This window comes from Meles meles, chromosome 20, assembly GCF_922984935.1.
Source record: "Meles meles chromosome 20, mMelMel3.1 paternal haplotype, whole genome shotgun sequence".
Taxonomy (NCBI): Eukaryota; Metazoa; Chordata; class Mammalia; order Carnivora; family Mustelidae; genus Meles; species Meles meles.
In genome coordinates this window covers 15,672,008-15,693,234 of record NC_060085.1, presented here as the reverse complement: position 1 = coordinate 15,693,234, position 21,227 = coordinate 15,672,008, and the positions used below count along the sequence as shown (strand labels likewise).

Sequence of the window (21,227 nt, the reverse complement as noted above, 5' to 3'; positions counted from 1 at the left end):
CACGGAATCACATCTGCTTTGGTCTGCATGAAGAATTTTAGCACAGGTGGCGCAAAACCGCGTGCTATCTATTCTGCTGGGTATCCAACTCAATTCAGTTATTTCAATTCACTCCGATCGAAGGCTAAGCGCGGGTGGAAAAGCAGCTGCCACGTGAAGTGCTAGAAGGAAAGGTTCTCACTCGTGGCAGATGGGATGCGGGGTGGGGGGGGTGGGAGATTACAAACCTTAGGTGATCGCATTCATCCATTCATTCAAGGAGTGGGGCATGCTCTCTTGACCTACTAAGACATTTCTAAACTGGAAGAGGAATGTTAGACGAGGCTGAGGCTGGAGGGGCAGTAAGAAAATGTGGTAAGGACTCTGCCCATTTTCATTCAGTTTTCCCAATTCGGAGCTTTTGTTTCTAGCATTCCTCCCAAGGCAACAGAAAATGCATTGCAAGTTACTTACATTAGCAAACAAGCTACATTAATCTAAAAACCAATTAAAGCATATTGCAGTGATTTCCTAGCAATAACCTTTTACTAATAACTTACATTTTGGATGCTATAAAAAGAAATCATGCACTGTATCATAGCCCTCAGCAATGCTGACGACCAGAGCAGCTAGAAGGTGGTAGATTCTACACCTGTAAGAAACAGGCTCACCTCAAGCTTTAATCTTAATTCCAAACCTTTGCAGAGAGAACTACTGTTTCTTTAATAGCAAGCTAATATTGCTCTCACCTGAAGGGGAGAGGAAACCTGTATTCAGGCCATCCAGAAAAAAGTAAAAAATAAAAATAACCAAACGGCTCAGCTGGAGAGGGTGGCACTCTGGAGAGTGTGGACACTTCTACAATGTTTTAGTCTCTTCTCAAGTTTCTGAGTTGACATTTCTCAAGTTCTCTTTCCCTGGTTCTTTAAGGGACCCAAACAGTCAGGAAGAAGGTTTTGAAGATAATGGCTAACACTAGGGATGAGCTTCTACAGAACAGACTCCATCCTTGACCCTTCTCTGAACAGATGCCCCAAGATGCATAAGCGATGACGTGCGGAAAGCGGAAGGGAATCACGAGCTTCGTCCCCTTGGCTGGTCAAATTCTTCCAGCAAATCCCAATGAAAGAGCTCTTGCCACAAGAGGACCACTACATATAGGACTGCTGGTGTTCAGGGGACATCTTCCTCCCAGACATCTCCAAGAGCTGCCCCCAAAATGCCAACAACAACAAAAACTCCCATGCAAAGATCCCGGGTTACCTCGGCCCCTAATCTTTCCAGATCTCCCTACGCCCTGAGGCAAAGCTCTCATCCTGGGACTGTGAGGCAAGAGCCCTGAGGCCAGACAACCTAAATCCTTTCTTCCTTCTCACCTCCCAGGGAAGAATAAGGCAGGTCTTGAGACGTATATCCAAACCAGCTGTCCCTGCTCTCCATCCTGCCTCCCACTTCCAAGTCGTGATTTTAAACTATGTTTGAAATGGACCAGGATGAGGACAGTTGGCGCAAAAGACGCCTGGGGCCTGGGCCGCACGGGCCCAGAGAGTGAGAGAGACCCTGAGATTTGGAGGAGGAGACCCCGTGGACGATGCTTAAGGGAGGGGAGGGAGCTGGAGGCCAAGGCGTGGCGGGGGCGTGGCGGGGGCGGGTGGGGCTGGGCTGTGAGGGTGGGGAAACGGATGAGGCAGGGGCGTGGTGTAGGCGGGGACCTACTGGAGAGGGGAGGGGCGGGAGCGGAGAGGAGCCCGCCGGGCGGGGGCGGGGCCTGTCAGGGCGGGGCCAGGCGGAGCCGGGTTGGGGCGGAGCCTGACGGGGCGGGGCGGGCATGGGGCGGGGCCATTCGGGGGCGGGGTCGTAGGGGCGGGGCCGGGCGGCCGTTGGCTGAGTCTCTGCAGGCGGTTGGCGCGGTTGGTCTTGCGAAGTCGAGTCGGTTCCCCCTCCGCACACTGCAGAGAACGGCCCTCCGGTGAGGGTGGGACAGCACCGCGAAGGCGGTGGGCTCCGGCCCGGCCCGACCCGGCCCGCAAAGGGGCCTTGGACGTGGGTTTCCAGGGAGAAGGCACCGATCGGAGCGCAGAAGCCCGTCGAAGGCAGGGCTGAGGCCACGGCGGCGTGCGAGGGAGGAAACTGCCAGGACCCCCGTTGAGGACGTGGGCGGATGGAGAACGAGCCTGTTTATCCATGAAACTGCCACGGGCTGGCCGGGTGAGCGTCTGGTGAACGTTTTCACCGCCGAGGACAGAAGAGGTTTGCTCTAGCAGACACCTCATCTCACGGTTTGGGCCCGCCTTTGGGGGGGGGGGGCGGTGAGCACGCATCTCCCCAGTTGGGACCCGACATCCTGCCACAGTTAAAGCCCGACATCCTGCCACAGTTAAAGCCCGCAGCTCGCAGCTCGCAGCTCGGAAGGATGGCAGTGTGCAAGGATGGCGAGGCTTAGGGCCCTCCTGCTGGGGCACTGGTCCGCCGCAGCTGTTGCACCTGCCGCTCCTACCCCGGGGCCCAGGTGGGAAGTGCGGAAACCCTTCCAGGCACCTGTCTGTCCCTTGAGCTCATGGCTCCTTTTGTCTCCTTCCTCCTTAAAAGCACGTTTTCCTAAAGGCTTAGCCTCACTCGTTGGAGTGGCCTCTTGAGTCTCTGGAAGGCCACCCTCATTACTGATCTTTTGTTTCTCTTGAAAGGCCTGTGCATTTTCTAAATTGGTGACTGCTTGGAGAACCCAAGGTGGAGTCTTGGGGAGAATATGATAAAGGCTGCTGTGAGGCTGGGCCGCAGGCATCTGCTCTGGAGTCTAGCTTCCTTCTGACACATAAAGGTAAGGGGAACGCTTGCCCATCTGGGGCTGGCACTCAGAGGTGGACTTTGAACTCCATTCCCAGGGGCAGATGTCCCTCTCCTCTTCTCCCTGACCCCTCCCTGGGTGCTTCTCTGCCCAATCTTGCCAGCCCCACACCATTTCCTCCCCACATCTATTTTCCCTTGGCTGAGTGATACTTCAAGGGCAGAGGATTCCCAGCGGGGATGAACTTGGCCTCCCCTTTTCTCTGTCTCCAAGGTTCCATGTGCAGCTCTGTTTCCCTCTGATGTTCTTAACTCTTCTCTCCCTGAGATGATCCAACTTTCCCCATCATGTTCTCTGTACCTTCCACCTTTCCCTCACCCTGCCAGTTCCTCCCAGTCACAAGCAAACGCTTTTTGTATGTCGGCCATTTGGGCTCAGCTTGTTCTCGTCCTTGACTTGTGAAAGACTTACTTTGCAGGTCTGTGAGGGACACATGGAGCTACAGTTTTGTATGAATTGTTCAAGGCCACAGAGCCACTAGTTAGAATTGGAACCGGAGTCAGGAAATTCATCTATACCAGCTGTGTGTATGAAACCTTTTTTTTTTTTTTTTGGTCATTGTCTTGCCTTCAGTTTCTTCTCTCTCTCTTTCATAGGATCTGGCCACATGTGGACCACCTGTCTCTGTCCACAGCCAACGACCACCAGGAACAAAGTTGGATTTACTGATTTGTTGCAATGAGGGAGACTGCGTACCTGTCTCTATGAGTCCAGGGACATCTCAGTCCAAAGGTGTTACAAAGGACTTACGATAGAACTTGTGTTAGGTACCGTGGGGGCAATTTCAAGGAAGCAGGATCAATTCTATGATTGGGTATCTCAATTTTTATGTAGAACGTGAAACAAAAGCAGCAGAGCTAAAGGTTGGTAAAGAGACAGCCTTCACTCATGTTAGCTTGGGGTGGGGAACGTTGGTTTTTATGGTTTACACAGTGGCCATGATTCTATCTGCCTTCAGACATGACCGTGGAATGGTCCTTATTGTCAGACTTTGGGATCTGTGAGATTGGCTCTGTTCCGCAGCAGAACTTCACAGTCTAGCTGTGAGCCCCTGGCTGGTCCGAGCCTGCTGCCATGGACTGTTTTCTCTTTCTCACTGCAAAGGCAAAGCCTTGACCCTTAACTTGCAACTTTCTCTCCTAGTCTCATATCTTCATGGTGGGATAACAATCATCCCACTGGAAGAGGAAGAACGGATGGATGAGAATAAGGAGAGAGATTTGTGGGAGGTAGACTGGGGAGGGAATAGCAGCTTAGCTTAAAATATCCATATCTCTGTCACCTGTACAGATCCAGGGTTCCCTTCCTCTTTCTGGATAGAATGGGATTCCAAAGCCATGTTGGCAGGGGTGGGGCAGGAAGCAGGGTGGGAGGGATTAGGATACGATTGCTGAGCAGGTGATTTCTGAATTACTGAAGGGAGGTCTCAGTAAAGAGGTGGGGAAGGCAATAAGAAGTGGTCATTCTTCGTACAGATAATCCTCACTTAGAAATACAATCCACTCCCTTAGGAAACCGAGGTAGCGTGATCATACAACCCAATTTTCTGGTATGTCCAGTTATAATACCTTCATTATAACTATTCGATTACCTGGGATATAGTTTTGCTACAAACGATCTGGGTTTATACAAATCAATTTTTGTAGTGAAGGGAATCCATTACTTGTCTGATCCCCTGAGGAACAGACAGCAAAATGGGATTAGAAGTGCAAGAGGGTTATTTGGGGAAACACCTGTGAGGGATCAAGGGTTTGAGGGAGCAGGAACAGGCAGGGGGAGCCTTCCGACATATAAGCCCAGCCCCCCTGCTGAAGCAGGGAGGAAGAAGAGGACGGAGGGGGAAGAACCACAGGCCACAGGCTGCAGTGCAGTTCTGAGAAAATCTTAGCCAGGCCGCTGGGGTCTCCCGAGGCTGAACTTCCCCACTGTAGGAGTCCCCAAGTCATCATTGGGTGGGAACCGTGTGGCCCCGGGACTCCTGCTGTGCCCCTGCCGTGCTCAGTCATTGCCCAGAGGTGGCCAGGGGGTGCCTGGCCTCCTGTCCCTTGCAGGAGGGGCCGGGGTGGTGGCAGCTGAGGCTGTCAGTCTGCTCTGCTCTTGCCACTCACTCTCTTGTCGCCATCGGAGCCACACCCTGCGGGGGGGGGGGGGCACACGAGGCTTCAGTTGGCAGCATCCCCAAGTCAAAATGGAACCCAGTTTAAATCCTCCTAGAAGCAGGGGCCAAGATGGGATAGACATGCAACAGCTTTACTGAGGGAGATGCCGTGAGGATAAAAGGGGGCAAGGGGTGGGGGGAACCTAAGCAAATGTGACGCGACCTGTGCACCACTGGTGAAGAAGGTGAAGAAATAAACTCACAGAAGAGTGTTTCCTTTAAAACCCTCCTTGAAGTCAGGTGTGCTGAATGTGGGCTTGGGAAATACGGTGTGTAAGTCCCTGAATTTGGAGCATCAGACAAATAGCATCCGGCTCAGCTATCTTTTGCATGGTTCTTTTCTGTGAGGGCTTCGCCGGGACCCTCTTCTCTCACTGCTTCTTCGCCTCTCTGTGGTGGGGAGAGGGTGATTTTGCCCCCGCAAAGGACACGCATCAACGTCTGTGACCATCTGGGCTGTTGCAGCTGGAACCAGCCCTGTGGGCATCTAGTGGGTGGGTGTCAGGGATGCTGACGTCCGGCAATGCACAGAACGGCCCCCACAGCAAAGGGTTAACCGGCCCCAGATGTCAGTAGTGCTAAGGCTGAGAAACTGCCCTGCTGGTCCTCTTCACCCTCTTGCAAGGAAGCCAGCAACATGGGCTTCGTGGGGAGACCCCAGGGCCCAGGACCTCGTGGATGGAGATGCCCCCCACCCCAATCGGCCTCAGACAATAAGAGCTGCAGACAGCCAGAGACCTACCAGGAGACTGCACAAGAGAGCGCGAGCAACCTGCAGAAAGCTAACCAGCGCTTGCTTTCTATTTCAATAACAAGTTTTGTTTAATGAAGTTCCCAGACCCTTTAAAGATTCCCAAAGATGTAACTAAAGCATGTGAGACGCCTTATATGAGTTACGGAAACTCATGGCAGAAAGTAAGATGCTTGAGCCCTTGATCCCAAGCAATATGCTTTCTTTGCTGTCACATCTGAGACGCACCCACGCCTGCCTTGACGTTCTGTCAGTTGCCTTTAGAATGGAATTAGAAATTTGCCCAGCCCATCTTGCTGGAAATCAACCAAGTCTGGGGGACTCTCACTAGAAATTTTTCCTGTAAACGCTGGCTGGAAAACATGGAGTTCCCTTTTTCTCCTTCCAGTTGACCCCAAGTGTTTGTGTTTTTTGTCCCAGCCAATAGGACAAGCAGCACCAGGGAAACTCCAGGGGTCAGCAGTTCTTAGGAACCTTGCCATTGGGAGAATGGAAGCCCACATTCTGATGTGTGTTCACTTAGCCTTTATTAAGGGAATGTGTTAGCATTGAGCCCCAGAGATGCAGGTGACTTTGCCCTCCGACTGCAGGGCATGGACATAAAAATGTCAACACGTGTTAAGTTTACTTCAGCCCCCATCCAGGTTCTGCCCACCTCTGCCCTGTCAGTTGCAGCGGGAGTCTGACCAGACTGCATGGCCCGGACCCAGAATCACTAACTGCCTTTCAGCTGGGTTCACCCACTGGGAAGGAAGCACCTGCCACGCTGGGGGAGGGGGGCACAGAGGCAGGTGTTTGGGTATTTCTCCCAGTCCCCCTTTATGTGCTGGGCTGCATTTTCTGCCTGTGGCTCTATCCCTCTGCACAGAGCTCTCATGTGTTTCTGCTGTGAGGTTCCCCTAGCACCATTTGCGCCCCCCACCCCAGCGACTAGTCCTGCCCTACAGAGTGCTCCCTGCTGTGGCGATCTCCTGAATGCCCGCTACCCCTTGCTCACTTGCTGAGAATGCCCATATCTTTTATTTTTTTTTTAAAGATTTTATCTATTTGAGAGAGAACAAGAGAGTCCAAGCAGGGGGTGAGGCAGAGGGAGAGAGAGAAGCAGGCTCCCCATGGAGCAAGGAGCCCATGGGGTGCTCAATCCCAGGACCACAGGGATCACGACCTGAGCCAAAGGCAGATGCTTAACCAACTGAGCCACACAGGCTCCCCATATCTCTCTAAATATGGGGGTCCTCACCATGGTTTTGGGGACTGTAAAAAGGACCAAGCAAGCTGCAACTATGCAAAATAACCTTAACAATCCATGGGGAAAATTACGACTGATCTTTCTAAAGGTTTGTGAAAACATTAAAACCCTCTTACTGTTGCTAAGAGGAAAAGTAGTCCCAATACTAAATACACTACCTTGAAACATCGCAGACATTCAGAATCAATTTCTTTGGAAAAGTCTTGCCAGGAGGAGTTGGAAGAGCACCTTGCCTATTCCTAACGCCCCACCTATACTCAAATGTCACGTTTCATTGATTTGCTGCATTTTCATCGTTATTGGCCAGTTCCCTGCTTGTTACCCATCTTTGTAAAATGTCCCCCGAGTTCATCGGCGGGAGACCAGGAGGCACCACAACTGCTGGCTTTGCTGTCTGTGCATGAATGGAGTAACCCGTGGGCAGAGGCCAGTCACCCACCGTCTAGGAAAGAGGTGACATGGCCGGCCACCAATCACATCGCGTGTCTGCTGTTCACCTAGTGATTTCTGCACGGAAGAGCTAGCAGCCCAACTGTATCTTTGCAATGGAAGCTGTACACACTTGCTCGCAGTTAATATACCAGTGTCAAATTGTGACCGTCTTGTTGGGGGTCTGGCGTCATCTAAAATCGTTGACATTAACAGTAATTGAAATTCACCTATATCAGAACCATGCAAAATGAGGGCTGCCTATAGTCCTTAGAGCCCTTTGAACCAAGTTGGAGTCCGCTTCCTGCCAAGACCATAACTGATACAGTGTGTGACTAACTCTCCAAGGGAATGAAAAAGGAAGCTTCACAGAATGCAGCCAGGGTCCGCCAAGATACGCCCTGTGTCTTCTGCCTCCAGCCTAGCAATGACTTATTCTACCCTCCAGACGAGGACGGGCAGAAAGCCCCTGGGGTGTCACAACCTTCTAGATCTGGGCACTTGAAGAAGAGGGCTGCCCTGGGAGATGACTAACCCAAAAGTAAGGCTGAGTTCGCTGTGCTTAGGAACTAGGAATTTGTTCAAACAGGAACTAGGGCCTGACCCAGCTGCTCAATTGAAAACATGCTTCTCCCATTGAAAGACCCACAGGAGCAAGTTTTTGGGAACCAGATGAACGAATCATTTCTTCTTCAAAATGACTTAATTCTGCTTCCAAGCCTTTATTCCCTCCCACAGTCATGTAGTAGCTCCATGCTACAACTACAAACTGCTAGTTACCTACCATTTGCCCCTTCTTCTTCTTCTTCTTCTTTTTTTTTTTAACATTTTATTTATTTGACAGACAGAGATCACAAGTAGGCAGAGAGGCAGCAGAGACAGAGAGAGGGGGAAGTATGCTCCCTGCTGAGGAGAGCCCAAGGCAGGGCTCCATCCCCGGACCCTGGAATCATGACCTGAGCGGAAGGCAGAGGCTTTAATCCACTGAGCCACCCAGGCACCCCTGCCCCTTCTTCTTTAAAGAGGTTTGATTTTTATTTGGGGAGCAAAGGTACCTACCAAAACCTTCCATGCATATAGGCATTTGACAAAGTTATGGCCTATGAAATATAAAGAAAAGAGAAGGCTCCTTAAAGGAAGCCGACTGGCACTTTCTTTCCCATTCTCCCGTTTTCTTTTACTTCATGCCTGGAAAGCAAATTATAATGGCTGGTGCTCCAGCAGCCATCATGGGCCATGATGTGACCTCAAAGACAGGAAACACACACTAGAATGGTAGAATGGGAAAATTAAAGGAATTTGAACCCCCTACGACCATAAAGATGCCATACCAGCATTGGACTATCTACCTTCAGATATCTATCTTAAGGCCCTGTTATTTGGGATTTTTCATTATATGCAACCAAAGCTAATCCTAACTGGATAAACATGCCTATCTCCTACTGAAATTAACTTACAACAAGCGCTTCCAGTTGAGCCTCTACTTCTTGTCAAAATCAATATAAAACAGTAACCAAACTTATTTTCACCAATCCTGATTAGTGGGCATGGTATCACTGCTCAAGGCTTAGAGTAGTAGGAAATTCAGAATGAGGCAGACCAATGAGGAAGATATTCTGGGGCTGATAGGTTTCTTCAAAAATCCTAACCCGGGGGGCGCCTGGGTGGCTCAGTGGTTTAAGCCACTGCCTTCGGCTCAGGTCATGATCTCAGGGTCCTAGGATTGAGTCCCGCATCTGCATCGCATCGGGCTCCCTGCTCAGCAGGGAGCCTGCTTCCCTCTCACTCTCTCTGCCTGCCTCTCTGCCTACTTGTGATCTCTGTCTGTCAAATAAATAAAATCTTTAAAAAAAAAAATCCTAACCCAGTAGCCCAGTTGTTCTCAACCACTATTGCTTAGAATCACCTAGAGAGCTTCAAACCCTCTCAGTGCCCAATCCCTCTCCCCAGAGACTCAGTTTAATTGGTCTAACGTGCAGCCTGGGCATTGGGCTTTTCAGGTACCTCAGGTGATTCTAATGTCTGCCCAAAGTTGAGAATGACGGACCTAACCTCAACTCCTACACCGATATTTCAAATCTTCCCTTTGATTGGCATCCCCAAAGCTTTTGACACACCGGGCAACACACCATGGGAAAGAGAGAAAAGGGTAATGATTATGAAAGAGGCCTCCACATTAGTTCCAGGAGAATACGAAGAGACCATCTTTCCAGGAGAAGTTGAACCTCTAGAATCCGGCTTCCTATCATTGCCTCCATTGGTTTGGAAACTTCTCCAAAGCTGGTACCTGGGAGCCAGGGCCAGGGCCAGTGAGGTGAGTGCAGCACTGTGTGAAGCACTTGCCCGGGCTATAAAATTTAAGGAAGCATGAAAAAAAAAATTAAAAATACAAATGAAAACAATCTCAGTAATCGTGATAAATAATAATTGAACGTGAGATGTTTAAAAATAAAAATGAGTGCAAGTAAATCCATGAGGAACAAAGTGTCGAAGGCTAAAATAAAAACAAGATCCCAGGACAGGGGTACCCCAAGTTTGCAGGCCACTGGTCTCTGTTCCAAACGGAAGAGCCAGAGCGTCGGCGGACGATTAGCGATGCCTAACGATTCTCTGGCCTATACTGCCCCCTGCTGCTGGAAGCGGGAAGTGCTCGCTGCCTGCCCGGGAGCCACCGCCGTGGCACTTCTCCACCGGGACCTTTGCTCTCCCGCAGAGACATGGTGCCCTCTTGCGGAAAGCCGCCCACTTCAGGAACTTTCAAAAGGCCGTGGTCACCTGCATCCAGCTAGATTATACCTGCAGGTGGGGGGGAAGGGGGTACCCAAACTGAGGGTGGCAAGACCTGGATTTGTCTCAGCTTTGCCTCTGAGTTGTCTTAAACAAATTGCATCAACCTTCTGAGCTTCTTTCTTCCTTTCTTTAAGATTTTATTTATTTCCTTAGAGAGCAAGAGAGGGGAGAAGGTCAAAGGGAAAAGCAGACTCCCCAAGGGGCTGGGAGCTTGATGCTGGAGTCCATCCCAGGACTCCAGGATCATGACCTGAGCCAAAGGCTGTCGCTCAGCCAACTGAGCCACCCAGGCTCCCTCTGAGCCTGTTTCTGCAACTCACGTGGATCTTTTTACTTCTTCCCATAATTATTGGATTACATGAGAGGCTTTCTGGGACAAAGCCCAGCAGACTGCCTGACACATTTCACAGTAAGCGACCTCCCCGAGCCCACCTCACGGCCACGGATCGAATCAAACTGTCATCAATTATTACTGAAGGCAAAACACACTAAAAAAAAAACACCAGGGAGAAGAAGGTGCAGATGGTGGAGTGATACCACGGCTGATGGGACAAGGAAGACTTCCCGTAGGAGGTGTCACTAGCCAGGGCATGCCACAAGATGGCCAGGAGTCTCCTGGGGTCACCACGCCACTTTTCCAATGTTTTATTTCAGGAAAGCTCCAGTATGTGAGGCAAGCATCACAGTGGTGGTGGAAAGCCCAAGGCCCTTGGGATCAGCCCTGGGATAAAATCGAGGCTCTGCCGCTTACTAGCTGTGTGATCTGGAGGGAAGTCGCTTAACCTCCCTGAGTCTCAGCCTCCTTTCCTACAAAATGCGGATAATAACACATCCTGTCCTGGGTGCATAAGATTTTACTAGAACAACATACTGGAAGTTCCTGCACTCTGGTGAGCTCAACAAGAGGTAGCCGTTATGGCTAGCACGGAGCTCTCCGTAAGGAGTGGGAAGGAGGGGGCTGGCCAGTCAGGCAGTGTTGGCAATGGTCCTATGGGGCTCCTAGACGTGCTGTGGGAGGATGGGGATGCAAATTCTCCCACAGATGGCCTCTGCTCCTATCCCCAACCCTCAGCCCCCAGCAGGACTCAGATATCAGTGCATCCCAGAAATGGATCCACACAACAGGAGGGGCTGGGGATGAGGGTGTCACCCTTTCCCTGGAATTGGGGAGGGGATACTGGATTCCAGCACGTGGAAGTGGAGTTTACAAAAGGAAACCTGGACATGGGAATCAGGGCTGTGACTTTGACAATTACTGTGTCCCTGTCAAGTTCCCCACTTTGATAATAGTGCTTATGGAAGAGAATGTCCTTGCTCTCGTAAGTAAATACACTGAAGCATTTTGGGGTAAAGGGGGAATCATGTCTACAATTTACTATCAAATGGCTTGGGGGGGAATAAAAGGATAAAGCAAATATGGGGAAATGTTCATATTTTGAAGATCTGGATGAAGGGTATCCAGGAATTCTTGCAACTTTTCTCTAAGTTGGAAATTCTGCGATGATAAGAAGTTATACAAAGGAAAGACAGCAGCTGTCAGGGGTTCTCTGTTTCCCCTTATTCTTTTCTGTCCTCCTGCTGAGAATCCGTGGGTGGTGTGCAATGTGTGTGTCCAGCTCGCTTTCCCTCTCCTCTCTCCTCCTCCCCCCTTCTCCCCTCCTCCTCTCTTCTCCACCTCTTCCATTTCCCCCTCCCTATGCTCCCCTCCACCTCTTCCGCCCCTCCTCCCCCTCCCCCTTCTCCTTCCATCCCCTCCTCCACTCTCTCCTTCCCCCTCTTCGCCCAACCCCCTTCTCCCCTCCTCCCTTCCTCCTCCCCGGAGTTCTGGGCCCCGCCGGCCCAGCACAGGCGCAGCCACTCGCGGCCCAGTGGCACCAGCTTTATTTGCGCGAGCGCGGGCGGGCGGGGTGCGGGCCGAGCTGGGATCCGGGCTGCGCGCCCCCCGCCCCCCCCCGCCCCCTCCTCCGCTCCCTCCCCCTCCCCCGCCGGCCGGGCGGCTACACGATGGCGAACTGGCAGATGTAGGGCAGCTTGTCGCGGCAGCGCTTGTCGAACCATTTGCCGTTGGCCGCGCCGGCCAGGGCGGCGCAGTTCTCGGCCTTGCCGCCGTCGGGCTGCGCGGTGATCTCCGTCTCCCAGTTCTTGTAGGCGATGTGGCCGCCGGTCATGTCCACCCAGACACCCTCGGACGCCATGTCGTTGAGGCCCAGCCAGATCTCGGCCTCGGCGCCCACGCTCTGGCGCAGGTACTCGTACAGGGCGTCGTTCTCCGAGCCCGTCTGCGGGGTGCCCAGCGTGCCCCCGCGCGAGATGCAGTCCTCGCTCGCCTCGTGGAAGGTCTTGGCCTGGGTGAAGGCCAGAAAGCATTTCCTGTGCACCTTGGTACCCTTCAGGCAGACTGCGAGGGGGGAAGGGACAAGAGAGGGCAATCAGCCAAGGTCTCCAGGATCCCCAGCCCCAGGCCAATCCCCAGAGCCCGGTCCACCCTCCTGCAGTCCCCGCCTCTGCGACCCCGTTGTGTCGACCCTGGACAGCCCACTCCCACCCCAGGCTAGAGCTGTGACGGACAAGACACTGAGGCAGAGCCGGGATCCCCGTGCCAGACGACAGCCCCTAGCTCAAGGTCACCGCCCTTCCCTGGGCACCACATCCAGTGCCTGGGGGGTGTGCCAGGGTAGAGACAGGATCAGCTCTGCTCAAGGTGGGGGAATTCTGAGGAGCCCAGTCAGCATGGAGGCTGTGAACCTCCAGGGAATCAGCAGACAGGGGCTAGTGCTGGCTAGGTTACATGGACTTTGGCCAAGTACAAAGGTTAGACATGAGAGAGACGTTAGAGCCCCCCTAGTAATCTCCCCCTACACCTTCCACTCTACAGATGAGGAGACTGTCACCCAGAATGGCACCGTGCTTCTAAACTTTCCCTCTGGGGCAGATACTGTTGGTCAACTCAACCAACATCCATTCTCAACACCCTTCTCCCTTGTCTGCCTCCACTACAGAGGCTAGGAAAGCTTCCTTCTTGCATCGAAGCTACAGGTGGTCACATGATAGACCTCTGATCAATAAGGTGGGAATGGAAGACCTTCACTCTCCTGAGAATAGCTGGACCACCTTTTCTACATCTTGCCTTGAATACTGGCAGGATCCCTGGAGCTGGGGCAGCTATTTTGGCACCATGAGGCAAAGCTTCTGAGCAAAAACTTACAGCTACCCACTCTCAGACTCAATTTTTGTTTAAGCTACTGTTAGGTGTTCTGTTTACTGGAAGCCAAAGCATGGTAGACCCTCCCCTTCTAGAGCCCCTTCACCCTACCTGCTATGTTAAGCAGGTTGTACAAAATCACGTGTTTGTCCACCCTTCAACAACAATTTCCTGAGTGTCGATATGTGACAGGCACTATGGTGGGCAAGGTGGTGGAAGAGACAAGGCAATCAAACATGGCACCTTTGTTTCTGGGGCTTACCATCTAGCGGGGACGGCAGATTTAAATCAGCAAATGAATAGATCATTACAAACTGCAACAAATACAATGAAGGAAGGAACATCATTTTGTGAGAGTTATAACTGAGGAGCCTGACTGAGATGAGGGATTACAGAGTTCTCAGACAGGGATGCCACATAGTAGGTGGATATTGGAGGAGCAACTCAGGCTGCCGGAACAGCAGGTACAAAGGTCCTGGGGTGGAAGGACTTTAGAGGGACAGAAAGCTGGTCAGTGTGCATGCTGAAAGGAGAGACCTGGGGGGAGGAAGTGGGTGCAAACTGCCCAGTGAGAAGGATCTGGAGGTCTCTGAGAAGGCACGAGGGGAGCAGAGGGCCCAAAGTTCGGGACACGCTGTCAGAGAAGCATCAGGTAAGAGGGTAGCTGTGACCACAGGGAGATTTGCAGATTGCCCAAGAATGGGCAATCCAGGTGATAACTGGAAAGGCAGCATAGCAGAGCTAAGAGCAACACTGTTCCTTCCAGCTGTTAGCAAGACACTCCGCGGCTTGCAAGACACTCCGCGGCTTGGTGGGAAATGGAGGCGGGTTATGGTAATAAGCCCCTGCAGGGGTTTTCTGTACGTAGAGTACTTGGAGCAGTGCCAGGCCCGCAGACCCTCACGTGTGAGTGTTACCTACTACTGCTAGTCTGTATTCTCTGTGCTCCCCAGGGCACACTTACAAAGGAGAAGATGGGATCGAGAAGCTATGAAAGGAACATGATGGGGGTGGGGGGCGGAGAGAGAAAGATGAGATGGCCCGGGAGGGGACCCGACCTTGCCCCTCGGCTCTGCATCTCTGTGCCTGTGTCCACCCTTACTTGTCTGATGAGCACAGAGCCAGGAAGCCCCAAACCCACCTTTCCTCACACCGGGGCGCACCGGGCAGGCTGCTCCCATCCAGATCCTCGCCTACTAACCAACCAGGTGAGCGTGGGTGAGGAACATGACCTCTCTGTGCCTCGGTTTCCCCCATTTCAAATGGGTAGGATAAACCCCACCTTGACATAATTAGGATGATGAAGAGCGGCAGCACCAGCAAACGCAGTGATGCACAGGGGAGTGACGCTAAGGTGCCCCTTAGGGCTGTGGGGGGAGCGGGCTGAGTGGAGGGTCCTCTGGGGGCTCATGAGGAAGGCTGCTGTCCCTGCTCCACACAGCGCTCCTGGGGCCACGCTTCCAGTGGGCGGTAATGGGGAGGCTTTTTGTCCTTCCAGAGAATTCCCATAGGCACTCGTGTAGGGGGATCGGCCACAGAGGAGCAGGTGGAGGAGGGGGCTCCCTGGACCCTGACAGCTGGGGCCCCGGTCCCAGCTGGAGACTTCCAGACACGTGCCTGGCTGCCCTTGCCAGAGCCCTTCTCGGCTGCGATCCCCTCCCCACCCCCACCTGCCCCACACATCTACGTTCACCTGTCTGCAGGGCCTGCTGCTCCTTCAACAGCGCCACCTCCTGGGCCAGGTTGTCCAGCTGGTTTTTGAGCTCCTCAAACATCTTCGGGGTCACAGCATCTAGGATGGAGACAATCACAAAGCGGTGAAGAAGGCAGTGAGAGATGGGGGCGGGGCAAGGACAGGCTGGGAGAAGCCCTCGCTCTGTTGATCACAAGGGGGACAAGGGAAAGGAGGGCCCTAGACCTTGACACTTTGCCCTGCTTTCTCCCGGTCCCTGCTGATGATAGTCTGAGGAATTGCTTGTCATTCTCCACCTGCCCGGAGACCCACCCTTCATCTGCTTCCATTCAAGAGAGACCCGTGGTTTGTTGAGGAGTGTGGCTGGGGTCCTTTGGAGTTGGGACTGGCAGGGGCCGGGGAGGGGGGCATCCCCAACCACCCTTCCAGCTCCCGAGGAGAGCAAAACATAGGAAGCAGAACCAGATGCCCTTGAGACCTGCCAAGTTCACTTCCCAAGGCTGGAGCAACGGAACACGGACCAGCAAGGCGGCGCTCCAGCCCGGGACTGAGCGTGGCGGAACAGGTGCACACATGCAAGGGTGCTGAGGCCACGAGGATGTGAGTAACCTGGGCAAGTTGCTCATCTGTGAAAGGGGCTGATAGTGGCCCCACCTTAGGGGACTCTGAATAAGACAGAGACTAAGAGTGAGAAAGCACGTGAGCAGCACTTGGCTCACAACGGACCCTGGGACCCATGTAAGCATCTCTCTCAGAGTCCTGCTTCACAAACAGGAAACCAGAGCCAGATGAAGATCGAAGAGTGCAGAGCCAGCAGGGGGCAGGGCTGGCTGAACCCAGGGCACGTATGGTTCTGGGCTTGATCCCCCACACCCCCTTGTGACAGCCCAGGACCAGAGTCCTAACGTGAGCCATCCTGAGCACAAAGGCCTGTTGGGAGCTGGTTTGGCGGGAGCCAGCAGGGGAAGGTGGGAAGCGTCTCTGTGTATGTGTGTGTACGCGGAAGACTCTGTGGGCAGAACCCTGTCTTCCTGAAATCCCAGGGGCTTCAGAAAAGGCTGTGTGGCTTGGGGTGGAAGGCAGGGAATCACTTCCGTGGTCCATTTAGCTGTGCCTGTATGGAGTCCAAGGTCATGAGCGATGAAGTCAGAGCTTTTGTCCACCCATAAGACGCTTTTGCATCTCAGGAATTCAGCAAACAATTGCAAGCAAGAAACATACTTGTATATACAGAAATTAGTGATGTAATTTACCAAATATGAGGAAAATAGCACCCAGATGAGCAAAGGGGGGGAAAAAAGGAGGATTTAGGGCTGGCAAACTAGCCTGACAGGATTATGTGGGCCTCGTGCTGGGCCTCTGTCTTGGCAAGTTTATCGCAGCTCTGTACCAGTCACATAATGTATCAGCATAGGGTGCCAAGTGAGGTGGTGCAATTTGGACACTGCACAAAGGCACTCAGCTGAGGGGACTAGTGGGGGCTCATGTCTAGTCCCTAGCCTTGCCTTGGCTATGCTGGGTCAGATCAGAGAAAGGGGTGTCTTTCTACAATTTGGCAGCTCAGAGGGGTACCTTTGTAATTTGCACCCAGGTGCCCGTGTGTGCAAGGGGCCCTCCAGGAACTGGTCAAGGAGGAAGGCACCAACAGTGCTCCACCCGAGGAAGGTGCAGGAGTAGGGAATGTCTACAGCTCTGAGCGAGGAATCAGGAGGCCCTGTGCTACCCCTCTCTATTTTTGAGCCTCAGATTCCTCAGATTCCTGATGCCTGTGATTGAAATGGACACCCTCCTGGTCCCCCAGTCCCTGTTCTGAGGGCCTGTGAGTCCCCTGCAGCCATCCTGCGCGCCTGAGCCTCCCTGCCAGGTGTGGCCACACGGCCACTAGAGCTCCAGTCACCTGAGCCTTCCCAGCATGCTTTACCCCCAGCTGACCTCATATAGCCGGCTAGGGAGACACCACCCACCTAGGAGCAGATGAGCTCCCATAAGCACGCAGGGCTCTCCCCTGACCCTGGAGGCTGGGGAAGGGGGGAGCTTGCCACACAGCCATCCTCTCTTCGCTTTGCCAGCCTCCCCTATCTTTTCACCCCCCCATCCCCATCCCAGGCACCATGTTGCTCCTCCTCTGGACTCCCTCCCCCACTTTTGCACAGGGCACCTACAGCTAGTTTGTTTCTAGTATTCTCAATCCTGGTGGCTCTTTGGAATCACTGGAGATTTGTGGGAAAGGCAGACGCTGCCCCATACTCTGAGCCCCAGATCCAGCATCTCCAGGGGTGGGGCGTGAAGGCTCCTGGATTGTAACAGATTCCGAGATGGTGCTGGCACCCAAGTGAGAGCCACCAAAGTTCCTGGGCCAATTTGCACCTTAACAAGCAGGGTGGTGACCCTTCCCTAGGGTGCTCAGCCCATATATTGGCGCCTCTGCGGAAAAGCGCTCAGGAAGCATTTGCTGGTGGAAGGAAGCAAACCAGGTGAGTCAGAGCACACCGAAGCGGGTTCCCGCAAGAGGCCAGGGCTGGACAGAACATTCCACCAGTGTCCCGCAGGCCTCTGGGACGCCCCCTTCCGTGGAGAACTCCTGGGGCCAGGTTTGCATGTGACCGGGCAGGAAAGGACCAGGTCCTTTTCTGGTCTGGCCTTCTCCTTTTTCACATGATACATGATTTGCATGATGGAATAACTAAATACGACATCTCTGGGAGTTGAGACATTAGCAACTATTTTCCACATTCAAAAATTCTATTATCTGCCTTTGGAACTGCGCCTCCTTTAGAAGACCATCCCTGGGTGGTAATTTTAGCTAATGCTCATGGACACGGTCGTGTGTGATATTGACTCTTTGCTTTTTTTTTTTTTTAATTTATATGACAGACAGAGACCACAAGTAGGCAGAAAAGCAGTTAGAGAGAGAGAGAGAGAGAGAGGAGGAAGCAGGCTCCCCGCCAAGCAGAGAGCCCGATGTGGGGCTCGATCCCAGGACCCTGGGATCATGACCTGAGCTGAAGGCAGAGGCTTTAACCCACTGAGCCACCCAGGCGCCCCGACTCTTTGCTTTTTCATGAAAATTTTGCAGGAGGTAATACCTGCATATACCTTTTTAGAAACCCAAACAGTTCAAAACATTACAGTCTCCCTTCTGACTGACATTGCCTTCAGCTCCCCAGTTTTTCATCCCGGAGGTAATCACTGTCACTAACTCTTGTGGATCCTTCCAGAAAATATCTGACTCGTATAAAAGGAAATGTGGGGGCGCCTGGGTGGCTCAGTCCTTAAGCGTCTACCTTCGGCTCCAGTCATGATCCCTGAATCCTGGGATCGCACCTTGCATCAGGCTCCCTGCTCTGCAGGAAGCCTGCTTCTCCCTCTCCCGCTCCCCCTGCTTGTGTTCCCTCTCTCGCTGTATCTCTCTCTTTCAAATAAATAAATAAAACCTTAAAAATAAATAAATAAAAGGAAATGTGTATTTGTATATAAACCCACATTTCAAAATAAATGTCGGCATGGTATCCATTTGTTTTGAACTTTCTGTTCTTAACTTTATAAACTGAAACTTGGAGGTCATTATCTGTCATCCACACATCTGCTCCATTCTCTGTCACAGCCCTGGGGTGGGGGGATGTCTCCACTGTCCCGAGGGACCTTTCCACATTCCACTAGGCCACAGCCAACGGGCAGCTGTCCATCTACAGAGGAGGCTCAGAGAGCGGCCTGAGGATGGCCCACAGCCCCTCGCCTTGCCTCTTCCAGGCTCTTGGCTCTGGCTGCCCCTTTCTATGCCTAAATCCACATTCTCATCCCCTGGAACTCTCTCTCGGAGCCTCAGAGCCCTGTGGGGGTGACAGGCCGGTTCATTGCCATGGCGTTTTGCTAATGTTGTCTCAACACAGCCTGGGGTGACCTCACCACAGGCACGTAGGGCTCCAAGGGCAAGCCCTGCAGCAGCCAAGGCAACCCAAGGACACCCCAAACCCAGAGGCAACAGAGGGAGTGCAAACCTGCTCCTGGCATCCTAGTTTGGGTTCCCACATTTTTGTTTTCTCAAGGCAGATACACTGTCCCATGGAGAATTAACTCGGTCCTTTTCTTCCCTGTGCATGAAGTAGATCATAGGGGCCAAGCACTGGGCTTTATAGCATTAAATCCTAACCAGACGGCATTCGGCAAATGCCACCATCCCCATTTTATAGTGGAGTAACCCCAGGTTTGGAGATTACAAAGCAGAGCCCATTGGCATTGCCATACCCCAAGTTTGACTTCTTTATCATATAGGAGGGTGGAGATGGGGGGAGTGGGTGTCGGTTTAGAAGATCTGGAAGGTTCTGTCTCATTCTAAGAGTCAGGGATCCTTCCAAGTCTGACAACCACCCCTGATACTGAAGAATTTGCCCAGGGTCCAGGGGTCGTTCACAAAAGTTCCCTGGACTTATCAAGAAGGAAAATGAAGGGAAGGGGCATAAGAAGCCGTGACAAAGAGGGTGATCAGCCCCTTGGAAGACGGGGGGGAGCCCTGCCCCCCTCCTTACCTTTCTTGACATTTGCAGCCTTCTTGACCTTGGGGGTTGGCTGCTCAGCGGTGACCTGAGTCAGGAGCGAGAAGAGGCAGAGGAGAAGGTAGGCCCCCCAAAGCTCCATGCTGCTGCACCGGCTGAGGCTGCGGCTGCTGCCTGCTTTGGCCTGGGTCCGGAGAGGAGTGGCGGCCACCGCCCAGCCCGAACGTCTTAAGGCAGCAGCCGCAGGGACCTCTGTCCAGGAAACCCTCCCAGACGGGGTTGCGTGGTGTGCCAAAAAAAAGAAGAAAGAAAGAAAGAAAAGCCTGCAAAAGAGGCAGGCCGGGGAACACCCACCCAGCGATCTGGCCCTGCCTTCTAAAGCAGACTCACTGTTTTCTAGAATTCTGAAATATACACGGTTGTTGTCCGAGCGCACATCTCTTGAGCAGTTTCGTTGGGCAGGAGTAGAGGTGCACCCTTCCCCAGCATTAGCTCAAAACCGGTACACTCCGTGACCCGGGACTCAGTGCCTGACTGCATAGATAATTTTGTGGTAAATGTCTTTATACATTTGGTGCATCTTTGGGTAAAAATACCAGGGAATCTTCTCCTTGCTTCACGTTTCTGTCTCTCCACCATCCTATCCTGAAGCAGAGGTGACCACAGGGGGAGAGAGGGAAGCCACGGGACGGGGTGGAGCAGGAAGAAAAGACCGTCCTGGCCCAACAGGGTGGAGAAGGGCATCGGGGGCGGGGGTGGGGGAGTGGGATGCAGGGACAGGGACCCTGCATAGAGAGCTGGGGTCCACGCGAGGAGAGGAGGAGACCATCCTGCATGGGAGGTCGGGTGCGGGGGCATGGACGGGATAAGAGGTAGGTTACGTACAGGGCTCCATCCAGCAAATCAGCAAATCTGTTACAGAACAAGGGAGCCGGTTTTCTCCTCATCTGAGAAGGGAGGGGACAACTTGGAGAGACCGGAAACGAGAATGGTGGTGGATATCCCACAGCGGAGGATAACAATTAGAGCCATCGCTGTGCGATTGTGGACTTCAACACATAAAGATGAGCGCACGCATTTAGATGGAAATGTGCACATCGGGTCCCTAGCTGTCACTGGGAGGGCCGTGGAGCAGCAGCCCCTCCAAGGCCCCAGCACCCCTAGCCTCCAAGCACTGGCTTCTCAACCCAGCTTCCCAGGAAAAGGAACAAGAGCACCTGGGTGAGAGGCCCGATGCCAGGGTCTGGACAAGGAAAGCCAAAAATGAACAAGTTGTTTTGCCAGAAAGCAGGCAAGTGAGTGCTCAAGGGATGACGGGAACATGCTGGGAGCACTCGGAGCCAGCTTGGGGGAGCTCCCAGGGCCCGACAGTCAGCAACGGCGGTGGCAACAGTGAAGGAGGAAACCACAGCACGCCCAGGTGTAAGTAAGTGGACACGCTGACTATCTGACGAGGAAATGGGTATTTTCAGAGATCCAGATAACTTGTCCACAGAACGCTTATCCCTTAAAAAGAGAAAAAGAATAAGGAAGGAAGACTGGCAGACACTACTTCATCCAGTGACCCAAGTAAGCATCCCGGCTCGCAGGGCAGGGGGAAAGCCTGCAGCCCCCGCGCTCCTGATGGGAACGCACCAC

At 52.9% G+C, this 21,227-nt stretch overlaps 1 protein-coding gene across 1 annotated transcript; it reads right to left on the bottom strand.

The window, feature by feature from the left end:
• Positions 1 to 12,034: 12,034 nt before the first annotated feature.
• Positions 12,035 to 19,890, bottom strand: CLEC3B (C-type lectin domain family 3 member B). Its single transcript, XM_045991347.1, has 3 exons — positions 19,623 to 19,890; positions 15,097 to 15,195; positions 12,035 to 12,599 (listed from the first exon to the last, which is right to left on the bottom strand). Exons 1-3 carry the CDS (start codon positions 19,729 to 19,731, stop codon positions 12,199 to 12,201), a joined length of 609 nt encoding a protein of 202 aa, XP_045847303.1. The 5' UTR covers positions 19,732 to 19,890; the 3' UTR covers positions 12,035 to 12,198.
• Between the last annotated feature and the right edge of the window lie 1,337 nt (positions 19,891 to 21,227).